Source organism: Moschus berezovskii, chromosome X (assembly GCF_049115385.1).
Source record: "Moschus berezovskii isolate FMDL1 chromosome X, NW_MosBer_1.0, whole genome shotgun sequence".
NCBI classification, from domain to species: Eukaryota; Metazoa; Chordata; class Mammalia; order Artiodactyla; family Moschidae; genus Moschus; species Moschus berezovskii.
This window is the reverse complement of record NC_142488.1, coordinates 15,936,245-15,959,540: the sequence shown is the minus strand read 5'-3', so window position 1 is coordinate 15,959,540 and position 23,296 is coordinate 15,936,245. Positions and strand designations below refer to the sequence as shown.

The following is a 23,296-nucleotide window of genomic DNA, read 5'->3' as shown; positions in this document are numbered from 1 at the left end:
GAGCTGCTGTGAACTTGGTAGAAGGGCCCTCTGGGGCCTTGCATTAAGGTCCATCTTCTGAAGCCATATATAGACTTTTTATATCATTTCCACATCAATTCTCTTCTCCGTTTACATGGACAACTGACTTTATAGGGCTAATAAGGGGTTCAAATTTCTTAGAAGCATTCTAGCACAATAACTTATGGTGAAAAGTTCAAAAGACTTCTCCAACTGTCACTTTAAGTTAGGCTAGCTTTGCAGGAAGTGAGTGTCACCACACTGTAAAACATGCCCAAAGACCAAGAGCACTCAAAAGATGTGTCCAGGGCTTCCCTAGTAGTCCAGCGGTCAAGAATCCTCCTGCTAACGCAAGGGTCATAGGATCGATCCCTGCTCCAGGAACATGCCATGGGGCAACTGAGCCCAGGCACCTAGAGCCTGTACTCTACAACAAGGGAATCCGCGATGAAGAGCAGCCCCTGCTCGCCGCAACTAGAGAAAGCCTGAGTGCAGCAATGCAGACCCAGTGCAGCCATAAATAAATAAACAATTAAAACAAAAGCTGTGTTCATAAAGATTCAGGCCAGTCTGCGTTTTAGAATGAATCTAGAGTTCATACATTAAAGAAACTTGTTACATGATAAACTTTCAAAATGAATAACACATTTTTCATCATCTAGCTAACCTTTTCTGAGAAAGGATGAATTACTGCTACAAATGCCTAATTTCACCTGTCTGTAAAGACATGGGAATTCCTTCCTGCACCTCTTTTTTGAGTAGTGAGGTAGCATCTGTTACCCTTACACCACACAAGGCACCCACAGAGAAAGACTGCATTAGAACAAACCTAAGGGGTCTGGATTAAAAAGTGGGGAGGCAACAAAGAAAAGCCTAAAAGCCTAGACAGCTTCTACCAAACACTGAAAGAACTAATACCAATTCTTATCAAACTATACTCCCAAACTCATTCTACAAGTTCAGCATTGCCCTGGTACCAAAAGACAGTACAGGCCAGATAAGAAAACTACAAGGATGGTTCAAATAGGCAAATCAATAAATACAGCACATTAACAGAATTAGAATGAAAGACAAAATCATGTGATCATCTCAACAGATGCAGGAAATGCATTCGGTAAAACCCAACACCATTCATGATAAAAATGTTCAACAACAACAAAAAAAGCTCAATGGGAAATTCCCTGGCAGTCCAGTGGTTAGGACTCTGTGCTTTCACTGCTAAGGGTACTGATGCAACCCCTGGTCAGGGAACTAAGATTCCACAAGCTGTGTGGTATAGAAAAAGAAAATAAAAAACTTCAACAAACTAGGTACAAGGAAGGAACATAATATAATAAAGGCCATATATGACATACCCACAGCTAACATCATACTCAAGAGTCAGTGAAAGGTTGAAAACTTTCCCCCTAAAATCAGGAACAAGACAAAGATGCCCACTATCACCACTTCTGTTCAACACAATAGTGAAATTCCTAGCCTGAGCAATTAGACAAAAAATAAACAGCATAAAAATCAGAAAGGAAGAAACAAAACTGTTTGTTGACGACATGATCTCATATACAGAAAATCCTGAAGACCCCACCAAAAAACTGGTAGAATAAATTCAGTAAAGTTTCAGGACACAAAATCAATATACAGAAATCAGTTGTGTTTCTATACACTGACAAAACATCTGAAAAAGAAAAAAGAAATAAATTCAAGAAAAAAATAAGTGGAAAGATACTCTATGTTCATGGATCAGAAGAGTCATTATCATTAAAAATATCTATACTAGTCAAAGCCCTATCAAGATTCCAATGGCATTTTCCAAGAAATAGAAAAAATAATCCTAGAATTTGTACGGAACCACAAAAAAGAAAGAAATTGAGAGCCCCAAAATAAACCCTCACAAATATAGTTAATAATATTTGACAAGGGAACCAAGAATACTCAATGGGAAAAGGAAAGTATCTTCAATAAAAGGTATTGGGAAAATTGGATAACCACATGCAGAAGAATGAAACTAGGCTGTTATCTCATACCATTCACAAAAATTAACTTGAAATAGGTTAAGAACTTAAATAGACCTGAAACTGTAAACTCCTAGAAGAAAACAGGTAAGAAGCTCCCTGACAGTGGTTTTGGCAATGAATTTTTGGATAAGACACCAAAAGCGAGAGCAACAAAAGCAAAAAGCAACACATGGGACCACGCTGAGCCAAAAGCTTCCATACAAAGAGTCAGCCAGCAAAGTGGAACGGCAACATCAGAGTGGGAGACAGTATCTGCAAACCACATATCTGACAACGGACTAATATCCAAAATGTCTAAGACATTCATACGATACAACAGCAAAAAAATTAAAATTTTAAAAATCTAATTGAAAAACCAGCAGAGGACTTGAATAGACATTTTTCCAAAGACATAAAAATGACCACCAAGTACATGAAAAGCTGTTCAATTATCACAAGTCATCAGGGAGATACAAATCAAAACCACCTGTCAGACTGGCCTAAACAAAAAAGAGATAACAAGTGCGGGTGAGAGCGTAGAGAAAAAAGAACTCTTGTGCACCGTTGGTGGGTTAAACTGGTGCAGCCACTACAGGAAACAGTGAAAAGGCTCCTCAAAAAATTAAAAACACAACTATCGCTTGATTCAGAAATTCTGCTTCTAGGTATGTATCCAAAAGAAATGAAAATAGGATCTCAGATATCTCCGCTCTCATGCTCCTAATCTGCATTATTCACAATTGCCAAGGTATGGAAGAAACCTAAGTATCCAAAAACAGATAAATGTATAAAGAGGATGTGGTATAGGGACTTCCCTGGTAGTCCAGTAGTTGACACTCTGTGCTCCCACTGCAGGGGGCATGGAATGGAACCTTGGTTGAGGAACTAAGATCCTGCACGCCATGTGGCACAGTAAAAAAAAAAAAAAATTTTAATATGTGATATATATACACAATGGAATATTATGCAGCCATAAGAAAGAAGAAAATCTTACAATTTGTGACCACACAGATGGACTCTGAGGGCATTATGCTAAGTGAAATAAGTGAGACACAGAAAGACAAATACTAGATACTGTATGATCTCACTTACATGTAGAATCTTAAAAAGTGAAACACAAAGAAACAGAATAGAATGGTGGTTGCCTTGGTCTTAGGTTACAAACTTTCGATTAGAAGATGGGTAAGTACTGGAGATCTCACACAGCATGGTAACTATAGTTAGGACCCTGCATACAGTGGGACCAACTGTCCCATCTGCTGGTTCCTGGACTCAGGACTTTAAACCAGGAAGGTCCCAGGCAGGTCAGGTTGAGGGGGGTCACCCTAAATGAAGAGGAAAACTCCAAGAGGGACGTGTGATCCACTCTCAGGTCTGCTGGGAACAAGCAAAAGCATCTGAGACGAGATTCAAGGTATATATCAAATGAACCATAGATTTTTTTTCCCTCACAAATTCTACCACCCCTCTGTCAAGTTACCTGCTGTTTTAGTTGTATTTCTTGTTGTTTCATTTGTTCATATTTGTTTCTTGATTCCGTTGCTTCTTTTAATAACTAGAAAACAGAAACATTCTGGCAAAATACTAATAGTAATTAAAAGATGACTACAAGGTCCAATATCCAGATAGTTGGGCTTAATCCTTCATTATTTTAGCAAGAACCATGAGATGTTAGAGCATGAAAAAGTTGATATTACTACATCTATGAATGAAATAATCTGTCACATCAATTGCTAATTACCCGTGTCTTTGATTTGTTCCACTGTTAACACTCACAAATGTAGGATTACACTTTTATTCCTTAGAGAAAGTACCTGTGAGGCCTAATAACACGTTTATAAAACTCAGGGCTAAATTGTCTTTTTTTAGATGAAAACAATTAGAAGTCTAACATTAGCAGAAAATATGGGTGGGAATCTTGACATTATCTGGGTCATTCAGAAAGTCTCCCTGGGACTTCCCTGGCAGTGCAGTGGTTAAGACACTGTGCTTCCACCATGAGGGACACATCTTTGATCCCTGGTCAGGGAACTAAGATCCCACATGCCATACAGTACGGGAAAAAAGAAAAATTAGAAAGCCCTTCTGCTCCACGAGAGGCGAGATGAGGCAGGGTGAGAGGGTAGGGAGCAAAAACAATGAAATCAGAAAACTGGTTTCCGATCACTTTTTTTTTTAAGTGGGGGAGACTAATAGATGGAAGCTTAATTTATATACTTGAGTTTAAGAAGATTATATAGTGAAATTACATAGGAGTAGGCAGCTGTGAACTTTAGTTCCTGAAGTAAAATGTCACCCTTAGTCCATCAGTCCTGAAAAGTGTTTAAAACCAACCAGAAATACATGTACCATGTGTGCATGTGCACGTACGGCATTTCTACTCCAGCTGGGGAAATGACAGCTGCCTCTTCAGTTATGCGTAGGGCAGCACTGTCAGTTCATGTCAAAGGAGACGCTGTGCAAAAAGACATCTCTCTTAACCCTAGACTTGCACCCAGCATGACATGCTCTCACCATGAGGCCCCACTGGGATCCGAGTCTTCATATTCGGCTCACCTTGGGGCCTAAGGGACTTGAGTGAAAGCTGCATGGGACACTTCATTACTGTAACCACTTCTGACTTTCTCTTTATTTTTTGGTTAAGCAGGTAAAGTTGAATTTGCATGTATTAAGTATATATACCCAATGAGATTCCACTGTATTCACAATTATTGACAGACAACATAATCTGAGTACATATTCTGGGAATAATGCTGAGTGATTAGGGTATAGAGAATTCTGTTAAATTTTTATCAGAAAAGTATATTAGAATAAACAATTTCCCTAGTTTCAAGTTACCTGTTTGGAAACAAAATCTAACAGTATGTATCAATAGGACACCCATTTTTGTAAAGCTTGCTATTAAACTGAATTCTCGAATATAATGTGCTAAACACTGGTATAATCCTTAAACTTGGTAGGCATTATCTAAAAAGTGAAATAAATATTCCAAGCACAGAAAAGTGCAATGAATGCAGGTCGTTGCACTGCTGCTGCTGCTGCTAAGTCGCTTCAGTCGTGTCCGACTCTGCGACCCCATAGATGGCAGCCCACCAGGCTCCCCCGTCCCTGGGATTCTCCAGGCAAGAACACTGGAGTGGGTTGCCATTTCCTTCTCCAATGCATGAAAGTGAACAGTGAAAGTGAAGTCGCTCAGTTGTGTCCGACTCTTCGCGACCCCATGGACTGCAGCCCACCAGGCTCCTCTGTCCATGGGATTTTCCAGGCAAGAGTACTGGAGTGGGTCTAAGTTGGTCTAATTCCTCCAGTGTATCTTCTGTATATAAAGTTGAATAAAAAGAAAAGGCTAATGCTTTCTAACACATGTGCCCTTTATAATCTAGAACAAAAAAATCAGCACAACCTAGTGCTACCTAAAACGCAGAATGGCTTTGATCACAATTTTGGCCATCATCTTTTTTTAAGAAACAGCACTTACAAACTCTCTCTCTCTTTGATGCTTCTCATCAGCTTCTTTGATCAGCTGTGTCGTCTGCTGCAGTTTGGCGTCCACAAGCTGTTGCTGCAGTTCCTTATGTTTGAATACTTTATCAATGTGCTATGGGGAAAGGACAATTTCTTCCGTCACTTAATGAGAAGAGGGACAGAATGACAAGGACACATGACACAGTTATAGGACCTCACTCGTGAGGCGCTAACACCAGTGGATGCCTGTCTGAGAGCTGTGCTGGAGGAGCCTGTGCTCAGCATGCCTCCATCTGGAAACGGCCCATCGGTGCCTCAGTAGCTGCCTTGTACCTCCTATTTCAGCCCTAAGGTGGAAATGAAGCTCAAACTGTATCAAGAAAAAGATGGCTAAGAAGATCAAACTGTTAAACTCATCCATCGTACACATAATTCCTGGATAGTTTTTTCTCCCCATTAAAATTTCCCAATTTCTCAGCTGGAGGCAGCATGCTGTTACAGGAGGAATGGAGCCAATCAAATTCTCCCCTCTCTGGGGGAAGCCATACCCACAGTGCGAAGCTGTAAATGCCAGTGCAATGGTGGCACTGTGTAAGGTGCTTGGTACCTGCCACTTACCAGATACATTTGGCAAAAGGTCATTATTGTTTCCAAGTTAAAGTATTCAGTGGTTATTTATGTATGATAAAGTCATCAGAACACCCCTCCCTGGCCAAGTAAAGAACAGTCAATAATACTTGAATAAGGCTCACAGTAATGTGACTAAATATACATAGCTTGCAGATTTTCTATATCATTGTCATATTAAACAACAAAACTAAAAGAATAATTTTAAGAAAAGTGAGAGCTTTATAATCTAATAGAAAGTTTATTCTCTAGGACAAAAATGTTTCTTAAATAAACACACTAAAAACTTAAAAAAAGAGAAAAGGAAATCTTTATCTTGGAGACTTGAGACATATCAACCATAAAACAGATGGGTTTTATTTGGATCTTGATTCAAATCACTTGTTTTTCTTTTTTAAAAAAAGGACGGAGACAACCAGAAAAATTTAAATGATGACTAAATTTTAATATTAAATAAGTACTGTTAATTTTTTAGATGTGAATACAGTATGGTAGTCACACCTAAAAATGAATCCTTCATCTTGATGAGGTCCACCCTCAAATATACATGAATGGACTGATAGCTTGGATTTGCTTCATAATAACCCAGGAGGAAGTGATGGGAATATAGCTGAAACTATAGTTTCATCTGCTAACACCAGATACAGTCTCTACTTTTCTTTGTAATTTTCCATAATGATAAGAATAAAAAAGGTAAGTAAAAAGCATCAAAAGTGATAGAAAACCTTTTAAGAAACTAAGTTTTTGAAGGGCCATATGTGAAACTCTAAATTAACAGAATCGAAAGTTTCCCTTGAAAGTTGGATAAAATAACCCAAAGCCACAACTTCTCTGTTCTTAAAATCAGGTCTTTTAATCTATCTGTGTAAGTGATACAAAACACATAAGAGAACAATGTTTTACTCATTTAAAGGCAGCGTATCTTTCATTTAAAAACCTAACCCTTTATTCATACCCATTTGACCTCTAAAAGGGAGGAACTTTAAAAAGCACATGATCATCTATTTGCATTTAACCTAGACACCATACCCAGACTTCCCAACTAGCTTGTATAAGTGTCAGTTTGGAGGCCAGCGACCAAGATAAGCAGCCAGAGATTCTTCCAGTAAATTTTCTACTTCAACTAGGTGTAAAAAGGTTTGGAAACAGGTTCTTTTTTTCCTTCCCCAAATGGTATAAAACCCCCACTTAAAAAAACTGAAACACAGGTATAATGCAATGGTGCTTAGCCACTCAGTCATGTCTGACTCTTTGTGACCCCATGGACTATGGCCCGCCAGCTCCGCTGTCCATGGGATTCTCCAGGCAAGAAAACTGGAGTGGGTTGCCATTTCCTTCTCCAGGATGCAATGGTAGTGTAGACAATATAGATTATTACAGATGTCTAAAATACAGTGTATTTGGGGGCCAGGTATTTACTTATTTTTAGTCTAGATAAGGGGGAAAAATCTATGCCCAAGTCATAATCTTCCAGAATCACATGGAAGACGAGTTGTTGTTAACACTGTCTCCAAGAAACTGCTTCACAGACCCAAATCCAATGACTTCTGGGCCATCCCTAAGAATCCTGCGAGGAAAGGATTCCACTACACATATACAAAGGTTCTAAAACACCCCAGAATGAGTGTTTCAGTGAATGGTTTTGGTTCGTCGTGACAGGGGACAGTCCCCGCTAACGTCACCTAAACACCTGCTCGCCCCTACCTCCTCCCGCAGCGCGTACTGCTCAATGAGCTTCTTCAGCTTCTCGCCCAGCTCGATGTTCTCCTGGCGGAGCTTGGCGTTGTGTATGTCATGTTGCTCCAGCTGTGCCTGGATTTCATTCAAAGTAATTTGGAAGTGTGCAGTGGCTTCTTTCCGTCTTTCTTCCTCCTCTCGGGCCTGCTGCATATTTTCTTCCTTATTACCCCAAAAAATTTCTGTTAATGGTACAGACCTAGAGATAAGATGCTCACAAAAGACACTGCTGCCATGGGGGTTCACTGCTTGCTTCCCTGAAGTGGTGCTTCTGAACTGGAATTCCTTCCCTTTATTTACGACCGGAAGGCTCTCATTTGAAAGCAACCAGCTTCTCCGAAACAGATAATCAGACACAGGCTGCCCTGCTCTAAAAGTGCTCTGTGGCCATCTAAAGCCCACCGTGCTGAGACAAAGAAGGAGCTTCCCCAGGCAGCCAGCTACCTCCACGCAGGCTTCCCAAATACCTGCTCTCACTGGTCTCACGGGGCAGCATCTGAAATCAGCCTGAAAAGGGAAATCCCTTCTTACACCTTATTTTCGGGGTTATCCCTTCTACTCCCTAGACAGCAAGGGGCAAAAGGAACGTGTATCTTAAAAGCTTAGTCCCAACTCTTGCTCAGATACAAGTGCTAAGAGACCTCTGTGTCTACAGCATTCAGTCCAATCAAAGTGTGAACTTGCTGCTACCGGGAAAATACCACCTAGTTTCATGAACACTGAAATCCAAGGATTGAAAAACCAAGAAAAACTAATGGCTCCCGCATCAGGTAAAGGTCCATTTCCTGCGGGTTCCTATGTTCTAGGGTCGTGGATGTCAGGTGTAGTGGGGGAGTCTGATGAGCAATCCCGCTCAGTCACATGAGGACAGGGCCACCTGCATCCCTGCCCCTTTCTCGTCTTCCCTTGTTGGTACCAACTACCTTTCGGGTACCCGCGGCCTCATCTTTTAATCAGCCGAGGAGTAAGTGTTCTAAAAGTACCTGTCAATGGGGAGCTGGAATGGGCAAGGGCAGCTGGCAATGCAGCCAATGAACAGACCTTGAGGAGCTCAACGGGGCCTTTCCCTTCCCTCAAGTCTGCTCCTACTCATTTCAGTCCACATTTCACACATGCTAAAAAATGACTTCAGTGCTCAGCCAGAAACTGCAAATTTGAGCTTTCTAAGCCATGGCTCTTAGCAGGAAAGCTGTGGTCTAAACATCAACCTCATCTATATTCCCCATGAGCAAGTATGAGGTGTGGTAAGAAGCAACAGGCCAAGCAAAACAGAACGGCGGCTGTCTCCAAGGAGACACAAGGATTAAGTTCAAATAGATACGCAGTGACTATAAATTCAACTAAGTCAGTCTCTCGTGAAAAGCGGAAAAAGGAACCAACTCACCTTTAACGTCTTATTGTGACGCTGAAGTTCCCTGCAAAGAGACTCAAGCTTGCTTCTTGCCAAGATAGCCTTGCTGTGTTCACTCTGCAAATGAACTTTCTCTTTCACGATCTGGGCTTGCTTCTTCTGCAGAATCTTCATTTGCTTCTGAACGTTCCTGCTCTCCTCCAGCTAAAATTAACAAGCACTTTACATTCAGGAAATACAGTGAAAACCTTTGAGTGATGGCTGGAAGAATTACAGTAAGGACAATGGAATACATTTCCCAAAACCCACAATATTGTAGCGTAATATTTTATTTAAATTGTTTCGTGCTATGCTACCCTGCCAACCTTCTCTTTTTTCATTATGATAAGAAAGTAAGCAGATGATTTAGCATAGGAGAAAACAATCTTCAGTCCTTCACTTATTTATTAAAAACAAAACAAAAAATGATGTTTTGGACAACTTTTGAGGAATCAACACCATAAAGTTTTACTTTCTTGAAAAACACACTCAAGCTACTTTATTAAACCGATCTTCCAAATTAGAACTTAATAAGCAGCAATCACTGTTCCTTGCCAGTGGGAGGGGACTCACTCTCCTCCCACTTGTAGGTCTGGAGCAAATGTGTCTGTTTCAAGGTTAAACCAACACTAACAGATAAGATGGCAGCCTTACTGACCTATCACTGGAGAAGGAAAGGATGCTGAGTCACTATTTCGAGAGCAACAGCGACACCTTGTGGCCTCTCAAAACACCATGCACCCTTGCAGGCGAGATGCTTACAGCTACGAAAAACACCTTTATGGAAATTCCTGCCAGAAAATAATTTTTTGTAAAATACCCTCGTAATCTTACTCAGGAGGGAGGGCGGCAGGATCTGCACACACTACCAATAACTCCACTGAGAACTGGAACTCCCCTTGCCCTCCCCCATTCAAGGTAACCACAACCCTGAATCCTGGGGTCCCTTCCTTGGTATTTTATGTCATCCGTGTGGTGTCCTAAAAGAACTCGTTTTGATTTTAGTTTTTTTGACTATTTGCTACTGCAACCAAGAAACCCCATTTAAAATTTTTCTTTAAATGAATTCAAGTTTAAATGGCCACGTGTGGCTAGCAGCTACTGTTTCGAACAGCACAACTACATATTACACTGCCAGGACTCATCCTGATTCTTTGCATGTAGCTACAGAGCAGGGGGCAGCAAACAGACTCTGTAAGTGGCCAGAAAGGAAATATTTTAGGCTTTGCCTGTTTTGCTGTCACTGTCTTTTAAACAACACTTAAGCTTGTGGGCAGTACAAAAACAGGCCTTGCAGGCTTTGGCCCACAGGTTGTGTAATATTTCACTTAAAAAAAAATGCAGCACACTACACACTTTGTTGACCCAGTCTCTTGTCAGTAGGCATTGGGCGGTTTCCAGGTTCTATTACAATTTGCACGTTCTCACACATGTGCTTCCTGGTGTAATATGCACCACGCAAGAGTTTCTTCTGGGTACGAACTTAGAACTAGGGTTTTGGGGAAGTGCTTTCAAAATGTTCTGTTGCACATGACAATGGCACAGCTTTCCAAAACAGCTGGCACATTTACTCTCCCACCAGCAACTTAGATCAAATAGATGTACTTCTCTAAAACATCAATCACCATTCTTCATTTATGCCACTTGTAATGGACATTAAGTAGCATCTCGCTGTGGCCTTGATTTGCATTTCTCTGAGTATTCATAAGATCGAATATCCCTCGTATATTTATGTACCTTTATGTTAAGATATCTTCACATCTTGATGTTTTTCCACTTCTATGAAATACCTCTTACTAGTGTCTGGCCCAGTTTTCCATTAGGTTGATCGTCTATCATATTCATTTGTAGATTTTCCCTAGCTATTCCTGACATAGAATCTTCTGTTGGTTATTATTTGTTGAAAATATGTTCTCCCTAGTTTGTGATGTGTCTTCTCCCTCTCTTTTAAAGTCTCTTCTGATGAAGAGGAAGTCTTAATTTCAACAAAGCCCATTTCTGAGATGTTGTCTCCGGTAGTGCTTTTTGTGTCATAAGAAATCCTCCTCTTAATCCAAGTTTGGTAAAATATTCATCTGTTAATGTATTTAAATAAACCTAAACAATATCTAAAAGTTTAGGTCCTTAATCCATTTGGAATTCATCATTGCATATGGTATTTAAAGATCTAATTTCATTTTTTTTTCCACATAAGGATATCCAGTTTTTAAGCTCCATTAATTTCTGAAAGATAGTATTCAGTTCAGTTCAGTTCAGTCGCTCAGTCGTGTCCAACTCTTTGCGACCCCATGAATCACAGCATGCCAGGCCTCCCTGTCCATCACCAACTCCCGGAGTTCACTCAAACTCATGTCCATCGAGTCGGTGATGCCATCCAGCCATCTCATTCTCTTGTCATCCCCGTCTCCTCCCGCCCCCAATCCCTCTCAGCATCAGAGTCTTTTCCAGTGAGTCAACTCGTCGCATGAGGTGGCCAAACTATTGGAGTTTCAGCTTCAGCATCAGTCCTTCCAATGAATACCCAGGATTGATCTCCTCTAGAATGGACTGGTTGGACCTCCCTGCAGTCCAAGGGACTCTCAAGAGTCCTCTCCAGCACCACAGTTCAAAAGCATCAATTCTTCAGCGATCAGCTTTCTTTACAGTCCAACTCTCACATCCATACATGACCATGGGAAAAACCACAGCCTTGACTAGACGGACCTTGGTTGGCAAAGTAATGTCTCTGCTTTTTAATATGCTATCTAGATTGGTCATAACTTTCCTTCCAAGGAGTAAGAGCCTTTTAATTTCCTGGCTGCAATCAGCATCTGCAGTGATTTTGGAGCCCTCCTTAAATGCAACTATAGTTTATATAAGAGGCTCTTCAAAATCCCCAAGGGGTGTTTTTTCCCATGGAACTAACAAGCTCCTAAGAATCTAAAATTTTATAGAAAGTAAAGTGTCAAGAATATCCAAGACACTTCTGATGAAAAGAAGATATACCTACCCAACCAGGTAATCAAGATTTATTATTATGCTATAATAATGTACACAAACTAAGGAACGGGAAAGAACCGCACCATTATGTGCTTAAGGACCAGGTTACAGGACCCACACTTAGCAAGTGAAATGTGGTGATTCCATAAACCCATGTTATCTGGTGAACGTGGCAGCCACAAGCACCAGTGATGTCAGCTGAAGCTGCGACAAAAACGACAGAGAACTGTGATGGCAAAATGAAAGTTTTTGGAGTAATCCCCAGGAAAAAAGCTACTCCCTCGATGGTCTCACTGCTGCATAATCTACATGCTCTACCTTCTTTAAAAAAATGAGTTTTGTATCAAGAAACAAAGCTTGATAACGTTTTTTGAAAACAGCACACATTTTGTCCCTCATATGTTCAGTACAAACCTAAATCAAAGAGAGGCTGTTCACTGAGCAACCTCCCAAATGAATGTACATGTCACAGCCCAAAATGAAAGCAGCCATTACTGGTGCCTTTAAAAAATTAACCTTGCCACCCCACCACACACACACACACACACAAAACAAATGCCATGAAGAAAACACCTTAGACCCTTGCTACTTAAGCAGTGCTATCCAAGAAGCTGAAAGTACCATCATCAACCTCACATGGGAGCTTGTTAAAATGCAGACTCTCAGGCTCCAGAGTCACAATGTGCTTTTGAACAACGAAAGTCCCAACATCTGTGTGAGTCTCAGAAGGACTGCTGAGACCACCAGCTGCCCCTTCTGCTAATCCACGTGTGACTGTCTGCTGTTGTCCCAACTCTGGGTCGAGTAGCTAATCTGCTGCACTGCTTTTTTCTCTTTGACTCTTTTCCCTTTTTTGTCTTCTTTTTCCACCACTTCTTTGGATAAAACCAATGGGGACTGTCTTCCACAACCAATGTTCCTGAAGCCAGCAATCTGACCTCCTTGTGTTTTCTGCAATCTTCACACCTGTGAATGTTCTGGGCTATTTTCATTGATGCGTAGGGTTTCCCGCTGCTCTGAACGGAAGGTGCCAGACTGCTGAATGCCAGCTAAGTGGAGGCATACCCAGACTCATTTGTAAATAAATACAACTGCAATTCTTTGAGCAATAATTCATTTTCAAAGCTGGTCACTGACACAAAGTAGTGTTTACAACATGGAATAACTGCCTTAACAACAGATGAAAATGTATAAAAATTGTCCATGATAATTCACCTAAGTATTTCACAAAAGACAGTAATTTAGCATATTAGAACCACTCATTCTAAAAGTTTCCCACAGTCCTTACTTCAAAGGGCTTTATGGCTTTCCTATTCCTCAACTTAAAAAGGACAGCAGTGTTTCCATATTGAGACTGCTTTTATAATTTTACAAAGGGAATTAATGTGACTTAAAATAACATAGGGGCAGAACAAATGAGGTTAATTTCTTTGAAAGATGGAAAAAGGAATGCCTGGCACATAGTGGATGCTAAATAAATATTTTCCGAGACACAGTATTGTTTCAGTAGACTCTCACCTAACTCACAATTATTTCAATCCCAATGGTTAAGAGCCTTTATCTCTAGAATTCCCTTGGAAAAAGTTAAATACAGGAACCACCACCCTCCAACGACTGGCATTTAAAATATCACAACACAAGAATGGAAAGGTAGACTTAGAAATACTCTAAGATTGAGTTTCAAAAAAAAAAAAAAAAATCTATGCTCTATCTTTAGCATTATAATGCTCTATAAATGTGTTATCTTATAAAATGAAGTCATATAAGCAAAAAAAAAAAGCCACAAGAAATCAGATTCTCCTCTTTAATTATGGAGTAAAATACAACTTTACATTTAAAGCTATGTCAAAATCATTTTAAAAAGCTTATGAAGCACATACACATTTTGCTATACTTTATATGGGCCTCACCCCTTTGATTCAATACTCACAAGATCGGCATATTTCTTACAGAGAGCTGCCAGCTTCTCTTCTGGAGTTGAAAGAGTGTTTAGGGCTTGCATCAATAATAAGACTTCTTTTCCTGGTGATTAAAAAAATAAGAAAGAAGTCCCAGAAGAATGTGATCAAATCTAACCTGTAAATTCTAAGTAGCACTTCCTATGTTCTGACATCCAGAGTAAAATAATTTATGCCCATAGCTAGAAATAACAGACTTACTAGCTAAATTAAGAAAGCTATTTTTAAAATCTGGATCAGCAGGCACCCCTTCCTCCCCATCTCCACCCCAAATTTCTCCACTCAATAACACTGTGAGCTATCTGTGAAAAGAACTCACTGAAGGCTTAAAAATTCCCTTGCTTAACTACTGATATCCAAGTTAAGACAAAGGGCAAGTTACAAAGGGCGAAATGTTTTTAAAAGCTTCCTCCTGACCAAGTACGAATACAGAAGGAAGTTCAAAGGGAATTTTGGCTGGTACTCTCTGCCTATCTAAGGCGCTCATAATCACTGGTGACACAGATCTTTTCCTTTGAGCAATTTAAATAACTTTTCATGACTTAGTAAGCATGTTCCATGTGTTAACCAAATTTAGTATTTAAAAAAAAAAAAGGATGTCAAGATGGCACTTCCCTTGGGAAAAAGAGCTGAACAGTATTATTTTAAGGACTGTGGCAGGGAGGAGCAGGTGGCTGAGACAGGAGAGGACAAATGGTGTTTTAAAATAAGTGATACATTTTATTTCTTCAGCTGGCTAGTAGGTACCATTTTAATTTTTTTAAATGTTCACTCTTCATGAAGGGTATTTCATTAAAAATACATATTTGGGGGAATTGCCTGGTGGTCCAGTGGTTAAGACTCCATGCTTCTACTGTAGGGGGTATGGGTTCAATCCCTGATTGGGAAACTAAGACCCCACAGACCGTGTAGTGTGGTGAAAAAATATATTATGTATATTGAACATGACTTTGGTATATACAGTATACAGATTGCTATGATGAAAACAAGCAGGCTAACTTCAAAACAGAATGCTTTCCTATCCACAGAAAATTTTAGTAATAAATCCTCTCTCACTTGGCCCAAGATCAATAAGAATTTTTAAAGAAATGACTAAATATGATTATTGAACACAATTAGAAATAAGGTAACCTGCAATTTTTATGAAAATTCACTGTTTTTTTCTGAGATACAATTCACAGACCATAAAATTCACCCTTTTAAAGTGAACAATTGAGGATTATTACAAAGTTGTACAACTATCACCACTGTCTAATTTCAGGACATTTTCATCACCACAAAAAGAAACCCCATGCCAATGAGCAGCCACTCCCCAGGCTCCCTCCTCCAGGCCCCTGCTAGCTACTAGTCTACCTTCTGTTTCTGTTTCGGTGGATTTGCCAATTCGAGATATTTCATATTAAGTGAAACTGTGTAATTTTTGGCCATTTGTGTCTGTTTTCTTTCACTTACTATCTTCAAGGTTCACCCACTTGTATATCAGGATACATTCCTTTCTATGGCTGGGTAATATTCCATTGTATAGACAGACCACATTTTGTTTATCCACTCTTCCGCTGACGGATAATCGTGTTGTTTGGACTTTTTGTCTATCATGAATAATGCCGCCTCAAGCACTCCAAGGTACGATTTTGTGTGCACACGTTTTTAACCCTCTTGGAAATATAACTAGAGGTAGAATTGCTGTGTCATATGGTAACATGATATGTAACTTTCTAAGACTCCTTCTGCTTTTACACATTTAACTGAGGCTGCTGATCTTGAAGAAATTTGTCTTGTTTGCAAGGAATTAAGATTATTTTTCATATTTCTACAAATTTTTAAGTTCTCCAAGTTAACAAAAAATGGATTTAATAAGGAAGATCATTCCAACTCAACATATAGAAAACCAAACAAATAAAACACTATTAATCTCAAGTAGAACAAGTACGAAAATCTTAGGAACAACCAGTAACCTTAAAATAAAAGGGAAAATCAGATTTCCTAATGAGATTTACCATACCACAATCTTAGTCCTAAATCTCAAACACAGCAGGAAAAAGAAAACATATTCTTGAAAACCCAGTCTTAACCCACTTCCTGAACTACACCTAATGTTACATCATCTCTAAAGTTTTGTGACTAGGTTTGAAATAAAATGATCAAAAAAATTTATAGTTTTCACAGTAAATTTTGGTCAGACTACATTAAAGATGCAAACAAGGAGAGTCAAATACTACTTCTGTCTGGGAACTCTCTGGTGGTCCAGTGGTTATGACTCTCCACTTTCACTGCTTAGGGCATAAGTTCAAGCTCTGGTGGGGGAACTAACATCCTACAAGCAAGGCAGCATGACCCCCCTCACCCCAAAATACTACTTCTGTCAAGTTGTCCCCAGAATTTCTCCACGAAAGTCCATTCCTGACTACCCAGAGATGTAACTTCCTCCTCTACTACCTTGGCCCCCCGCATGTCACTGCAGCAACAGGCCACCTGCCTCGCTGAGAATGACCGAAGTGTTAGCTGAGCAACATCACACTCAACACTGGTCATGTTCATTCATCAGTACCTATGCTGCTAGAAACACAGGTCAAAGGAGCAGGATGTGAAGCGTGCAAGCCCCAAGCAGCAGTCATTAGGTCATTACCTAGGGTTTTGTCTTTGTTCCTGCTGCACTCTGAATCCTGCTGACCATCAGGGGGATCTGTTCGAGCCTCTCGCCCGGGAATTTCCTCCCGTGACTCTCGTGTGCAGTACGCCGGGCTCACCAAACTCCTGCCCTTTGTTATAAAGTCACTGCGTGCATCCTCTTCCAAGGAATGCTTGTTACTTGTACCACCACAGTGTGAGTCTTGATGTTGAAGAATATCATTGGACTGAGAGTTATGCAACATATCCGCTTTCACCCCGAGCCCGCACATTCCAGCTTCTTCCATTGTGCCAATCACAAACTAGAGGGAAGGGAGAGGAGAAAAAAAGATTGGGGGGGGGGTAAATTAAATGTAATCAATGTTTACAATCAATTACACACCATAGGTTGACAGCTTTTTTCTTTCTTAGTCATTTGTAAAACTGATGTGAATATGGTAGTTTCTAAGCTTCACTGAGAGGTGACCTAACTGTAAAGAGTAAGAAAATTCAAGTTAAGATGGCCAAAAAGCACATGAAAAGATGCTCAACACCACTAATGATTACAGTAATGCAAATCAAAACTACGATGAGGTACCACTTCACATCAGTCAGAATGGCCATCATCAAAAAATCCGCAAACAATACATGCTGGAGAAAGTGAAAGTGTAAAAGTGAATGTCGCTCATTCGTGTCTGACTCTTTGCGACCCCATGGACTATACAGTCCATGGAATTCTCCAGGCCAGAATACTGGAGTGGGTAGCCTTTCCCTTCTCCAGGGGATCTTCCCAACCCAGGGATCAAACCCAGGTCTCCCGCATTGCAGGTGGATTCTTTACCAGCTGAGCCACCAGGGAAGCCCACACATGCTAGAGAGGGTGTAGAGAAGAGGGAATCCTCCTACACTGTTGGTGGGACTGCAAAAGCCAATATGGAGAACAACATGGAGGTTTCTTAAAAAACTAAAAATAGAGCTACCATATGATCTAACAATTCCACTGCTGGGACTATATATCCAGAGAAAACCATACTTTGAAAAGATACATGCATCACAATGTTCACTGCAGCACTATTTAAATAGCCAAGACATGGAAGCCACCTAAATGTCCATCAACAGAGGAACGGGTAAAGAAGACGTTGTATGTATATATACAGTATATATACATTGGAATATTAGCCATAAAAAAAAGAATGAAATAATGCCAACTGCAGCAATATGGATGGACCTAGAGAATGTCATACTGAGTGAAGTAAGTCAGACACAGAAAGACAAATATAATATGATATCGCTTACATGTGGAATTTAAAAAATGGGTACAAATGAACTTATTCACAAAACAGAAGTAGAGTCACGATGTTGAAAACAAACCTATGGTTACCAGGAGGGAAAGGGAGAGGAAGATAAACTGGGAGTTTGGGACTGACATATACATGCTACTAAATATAAAATAGATAAAAAAGGACCCACTGTATAGAACAGAGAACTCTATTCAATACTCTGTAATGACTTATATGAAAAAGGATCAAAGATAAAGAGTGGAGATATATATATATGTATAACTGATTCACTTTGCTGTACACCTGAAACTAACATAATATTGTAAATCAACTATACTCCAATCAAAATAAAAGTAAAATAAAGAAAATTAAAGTTAAATCATACAACTGAGTGGTATCAAAGGAAACAAGAAATGCCATTTAGTTGTACTTCTAAACTTATTTCACACACACAAAATAAACTTACTTCCTTATAAAAATTCACCACTTAAAATAATTAGTACCTTAAAAGACATGAACTTATCCCAAGTTAACGAATGTTAATTTCTCAGATCTTAGCCTCTAGAACACGGTACAGCAGAGATGACTCACTGACTGTCCAGCAGAAACCCAGGCTCCTCCAAACTCCTGCAGAGCCAGGACTGCTGGCGGAGTGCTCAGAATGGCCGACATGTCACAGCCCCTTTCACATGACCGGGACTCTCATGCGAAGTTCCCATCAATCAAATGTGAGCCAGAGGAATGCCTTTCCCTTCTGCAACAAAACTTTTCTTCTGAGAAGCACACATTCTTTCTCCCCCATCTCCTTCCCACTCTGGCTGGACAGAGGTCTCCAAGACCCTAAGAGACGGCAGAGCCATAGGATGAAAGCAGCTCGGGCCCCTAAGCTCACACACATGAAGCCACACTTCTTACCAAGAACACCCACAATGGACTGCTAAATGAGAAAGCGAATACCTTGCTCTCTTAAAAGTCACAGACAGTGTGAGAATTAGGTGTTAAGCAGCTACACCTGCTCTAACAGACAGCAGGCGTGGGAAAGCAGCCTTCGTTCTAGGATTTTATTCTCCACCAGTACTTTAAACTTACTTTCTCTTCTATCATCCTGGTCAACCCATCTACTCATGGGGGAGGTGGTGGTTTTCCCCTTTTTAACACTACTTGGTCATGTGATGGGGCACAAATTTAAATTGTGTACATTTCCTCTCTGCATAAAAGACGGCCTCTTCCTTTTTTGAAGAACATTAACTCATGGAGAGGTGGCTAATACCTTTCTCTTATCACAAGTGGACAAAAGCTACATTACAAAGTTAAGAGAACAGAGATTTACTATTTCAAATTATTCAATAGTATTCAATTGAAGAAATGAAGATAATTTTTAAAGAAGATAATTTAAAGTATCAAAGTAGCAGGGAATTGAGAAGTTATAGGAACTAAACTCTTATCTTTTATAGTTGAACGATGATAAATCAAGAACTCTGCTTTTGCAAGAATAAACTGGTGCAGCCATTTTTAAAACCTCTTTCGCAATATGGCTACCTTCCAACTCAGTTAATTCTACCCCAAGGATTTTACTCTAGTATGTACAGATGTGCAGCCAAAGGCCAAGAATCTTAAAAGCTGTACTATTTGTAATTGCCCCCAAATGAAATCAACCCAAATTTCTATCAACAGAAGAATGGATGCATTGTAGTGTGTTCATACCATCCACCAAAGAGAACCAAGTACTGCTAGATGCAGCAACAGGGATGAGTCTCACAGAAAACATACTACAGGAAACCATTTACATATAAAGTTCCAAAACAGGAAAGCCAATCAGTGGTGCTAGAAATCAAGGGAGTGTTTACCATTGAGTGTAGAGGCTTCTGAGGTGCTCGGTAATAGCTAGATGGAGTAATACAGATGTTCACTTTGCGAAAATTCATTAAGGCTAAGCTTTTACAATGTGTATACTTTTCTGAATGTACCTTTACCTCAATAAGGTTTATTTTGAAAGCTGCAATTTACATATTAAACAAGAATCAGAAAAGCAATGCAAGTCTAATCTCTCTCCCCGGAGGAAAATATTTCTGTTTAGGGTGAGGGTTCCGATTTCTTCGCATCTTCATCAATACTTGTTATTGTCTGTCGTCTTGATTACAGCCATGGTGTTTGGCGTGACGGTATCTCACCTAATGACTAGTTATGTTGAGAACCTTTTCATGTGCTTATTGACCATTTGTATACCTCCTCTGGAGAAACATTTATCCAGCTCCTTTGCCCATTTTTTAATTTGGGTTATTTGTTATTTTATAATTGAGTTATAAGAGTTCTTTATATACACCTAGATACAAGTCCCTTATCATATGTATGATTTGCAAATATTTTCTCTTATTGCTGTCCTTCATTCTCCCAATTTTGGAGAAAACTCACAATCAACCTATTTCAAAATGTCATAGGAAATTTAACTAAAAGTTACTCTGGCTTTCAGATTAAAAGCATATAGGTCAATCATGACTACCACAGACGGAAAAAAAAAACGACAGTTTTGAAAGGCCAAAATGTTCAACTAACTGAAATTAACAGCTGGTGGCACTGAGCATAAATAAGGATATTAAATTAATCTGTATAGTGCACAGTCATTACATTTCATGTTCAGTTCAGTTCAGTTCAGTCGCTCAGTCGTGTCCGACTCTCCGCGACCCCATGAATCACAGCACGCCAGGCCTCCCTGTCCATCACCAACTCCCGGAGCTCACTCAGACTCATGTCCACAGAGTCGGTGATGCGTTATCCTTCTAATATTATTTCGTCATTCTCTGTTTGTAGTTAACACCACCTTTTTGTCTTTCCGTTACTCCTTTCGCCTCTAAACTCCTGCCACACATATTATGCTATCACTTATTTGGTATGTACATGCTCCTAGATAATGGCAGCTTATGCATAAAAGGTGCTCAAGTACCAACTATGTGGAAAACACAGGGGTCAAATGGCTGCTGAAAACAAACCATGGGAAGTGTCTAAGTGCCACCACACTAGTTTGAGAAAATATCACTATTATTATTTTGTCACTAGAAGCAAGACAGTATTACATTTCCATTCTCTCTAGTACAATTAATTCTGATTTATTCTTAACATTTGCTAATGAAAGATTTACTCTGGTTCTATAAAATCTTTGGTTTATGAATAAGTCCAGTTCCAGCTTGGTTATCTTGATTATGAACAGTCTACAAGTACTCTTGATACAGCAGGCCCCAACTTTTCCTACTTGAGGTTCTGCACTGGATCATTTGATATGAAGCAAATTCTTAGGGCCAACAAGTTCGTTTAAATTGTAAATGACTTCTCAGTCTTCATCTCCTTAACAGAGAATTCTGAATCATACAGCCTACTCTGCCCTTTCTGACAAGGGTTCTGGACATCTTTGCTTGGGTACAATCTCTTATATAAACAACAGAAGCAACAGCGAACACTTATTCAGCAAACACTATAGCCAGGCACTAAGGTATGCATTTCCTGTACTCCCTAATTTAATCCTCACAACTATGTCGACAGTTACCATTACTATCTCTGTTTTACATATGCACAAACCGTGGCATGGTAATGTTAAGTATCCTGCCAAAGGTCACAGTAAATTGCAGGGCAGAGATCTGAACCCTGGCCATCTAACTTCTGAGTCCATGCTCTTAACCACAGCAACATACTGCTTCCTGACGAGCCTATGTCTACTGTACAAACATCCACGCCCTGCCTGACCTTCCAGTAAATATACAGCAGTCTATTTAATAATGGCGAGAGATGTTCCCAAAGTTTACATATAAAAAGAAATTACAAAACAGCATGCACCATGTGTTATGAATATATACATACACATGGAGAAAGCACTGGGAGGAAACACATCTAGAAACAGATGGTTCTGGAAATTCCCTGCGGTCCAGTGGTTGGGACCTACACTGCCGAGTACCTGGGTTCAATCCCTGGTCAGGGAACTAAGATGTCCTGGGCCACATGGCATGGCCCAGTAATAATAATAATAATAATAATAAAAAAAGTTTAAAACTTTCACTTGGGACTTCCCTGGTGGTCCAATGCCTAAGACTCCATGCTCCCAATGCAGGGGGCCCCGGATTCAAGCCCTGGTCAGGGGACTAGATCCCACATGCCACAACTAAGAGTTTGCCTGTAGCAACTAAAGATCCTGCATTATGCAACTGACATGGCAAAGCCAAGTAAATAAAAACTTAAAAAAAAAAAAACAACTTTCACTTCTGCCCCTTCAAATATTGTTGAAGCTAAAGAACCATATTTCTTTGGCTTATTTTGTTTCAATGTTTTTAATGATGGCTGTTCTTTTACTAAGACCGGTCTGAAGGAAAAACAAAAAAGCCAATACCCACGTTAACTTCCTAATTATTTCAAGTAACATCTGCTTAAACCAGCTTGAATGCCTTTGGCCAGCGCCAGGCACATGCTGAGCGCCGACACTCAGTCCTGGCCGGTCCTGCCCATGGAGGGTTGGGTGGCCGCAGGAGGCGCAGGGAAAAAGGCTGCATGCACAGATGCATTTCCTCACCCCTGGCAGAAATCCTGAGCTTGCCTCTGGTCCCCAGAGTCTTGAGAAACTTCTCAAGTAGGTAACGGGAACCTTCAGAACTTACAAGCCCCATTACTCCCATTTAACTTTCTCCACTCCACTGAGAGGTGGGTCTCGCTATTTCCGGACAAGGAAAATGAGACTCAGTGAGGTGAAGTTACCTGCCCAAGATCATCTTCAGGTCAGTAAAAGGGGATGGGAAAACTCAAAACCAGGTCTGTCAAACTCAAGAGCCTATGTTCTCACCACCACACCGCTCCCCTCCCTTCATACATAAGCCCTGGAAAATAAAAGTTCAAAGTCAAACATGCAGTTACAAAAGAAATCTAAGACATTAAGCATCTTGGAAAAAAAAAAAAATCTAGCATGCTAGATATACCAGCATGAATTTAGGAAAACACTGGGAAAGAGTTGGAGTTTTTAGCAGTAACTAACTCTGGGATTTAGGGAGGCGAGACAACACTAATTTGGGGGTAGAGATATCTTTAAATCAGAGAAGGCAATGGCAAGCCACTCCAGTACTCTTGCCTAGAAAATCCCATGGATGGAGGAGCCTGGTAGGCTGCAGTCCATGGGGTCGCTAAGGGCCGGACACGACTGAGTGACTTCACTGTCACTTTTCACTTTCACACATTGGAGAAGGAAATGGCAACCCACTCCAGTGTTCTTGCCTGGAGAGTCCCAGGGAC

General features: G+C 40.2%; 1 protein-coding gene across 5 annotated transcripts in view; it reads right to left on the bottom strand.

Moving 5' to 3' along the window:
* TXLNG (taxilin gamma) overlaps positions 1-23,296 on the bottom strand; it is a 46,111-nt gene that overhangs the window by 7,659 nt on the left and 15,156 nt on the right. For 2 of the 5 annotated variants that reach the window (XM_055437917.2, XM_055437918.2), the window contains 6 exons: positions 16,774-17,077; positions 14,120-14,211; positions 9,205-9,375; positions 7,788-7,982; positions 5,470-5,589; positions 3,472-3,546 (listed from right to left, as the gene is read on the bottom strand). In XM_055437917.2, coding sequence (XP_055293892.2) covers positions 3,472-3,546; positions 5,470-5,589; positions 7,788-7,982; positions 9,205-9,375; positions 14,120-14,211; positions 16,774-17,077 — 957 coding nt within the window. Of the gene's footprint in view, positions 1-3,471; positions 3,547-5,469; positions 5,590-7,787; positions 7,983-9,204; positions 9,376-14,119; positions 14,212-16,773; positions 17,078-18,991; positions 19,095-19,123; positions 19,145-23,296 lie in introns of those variants that run through there. The other 3 variants (XM_088834053.1, XM_088834054.1, XM_088834055.1) reach the window with 3 other exon arrangements.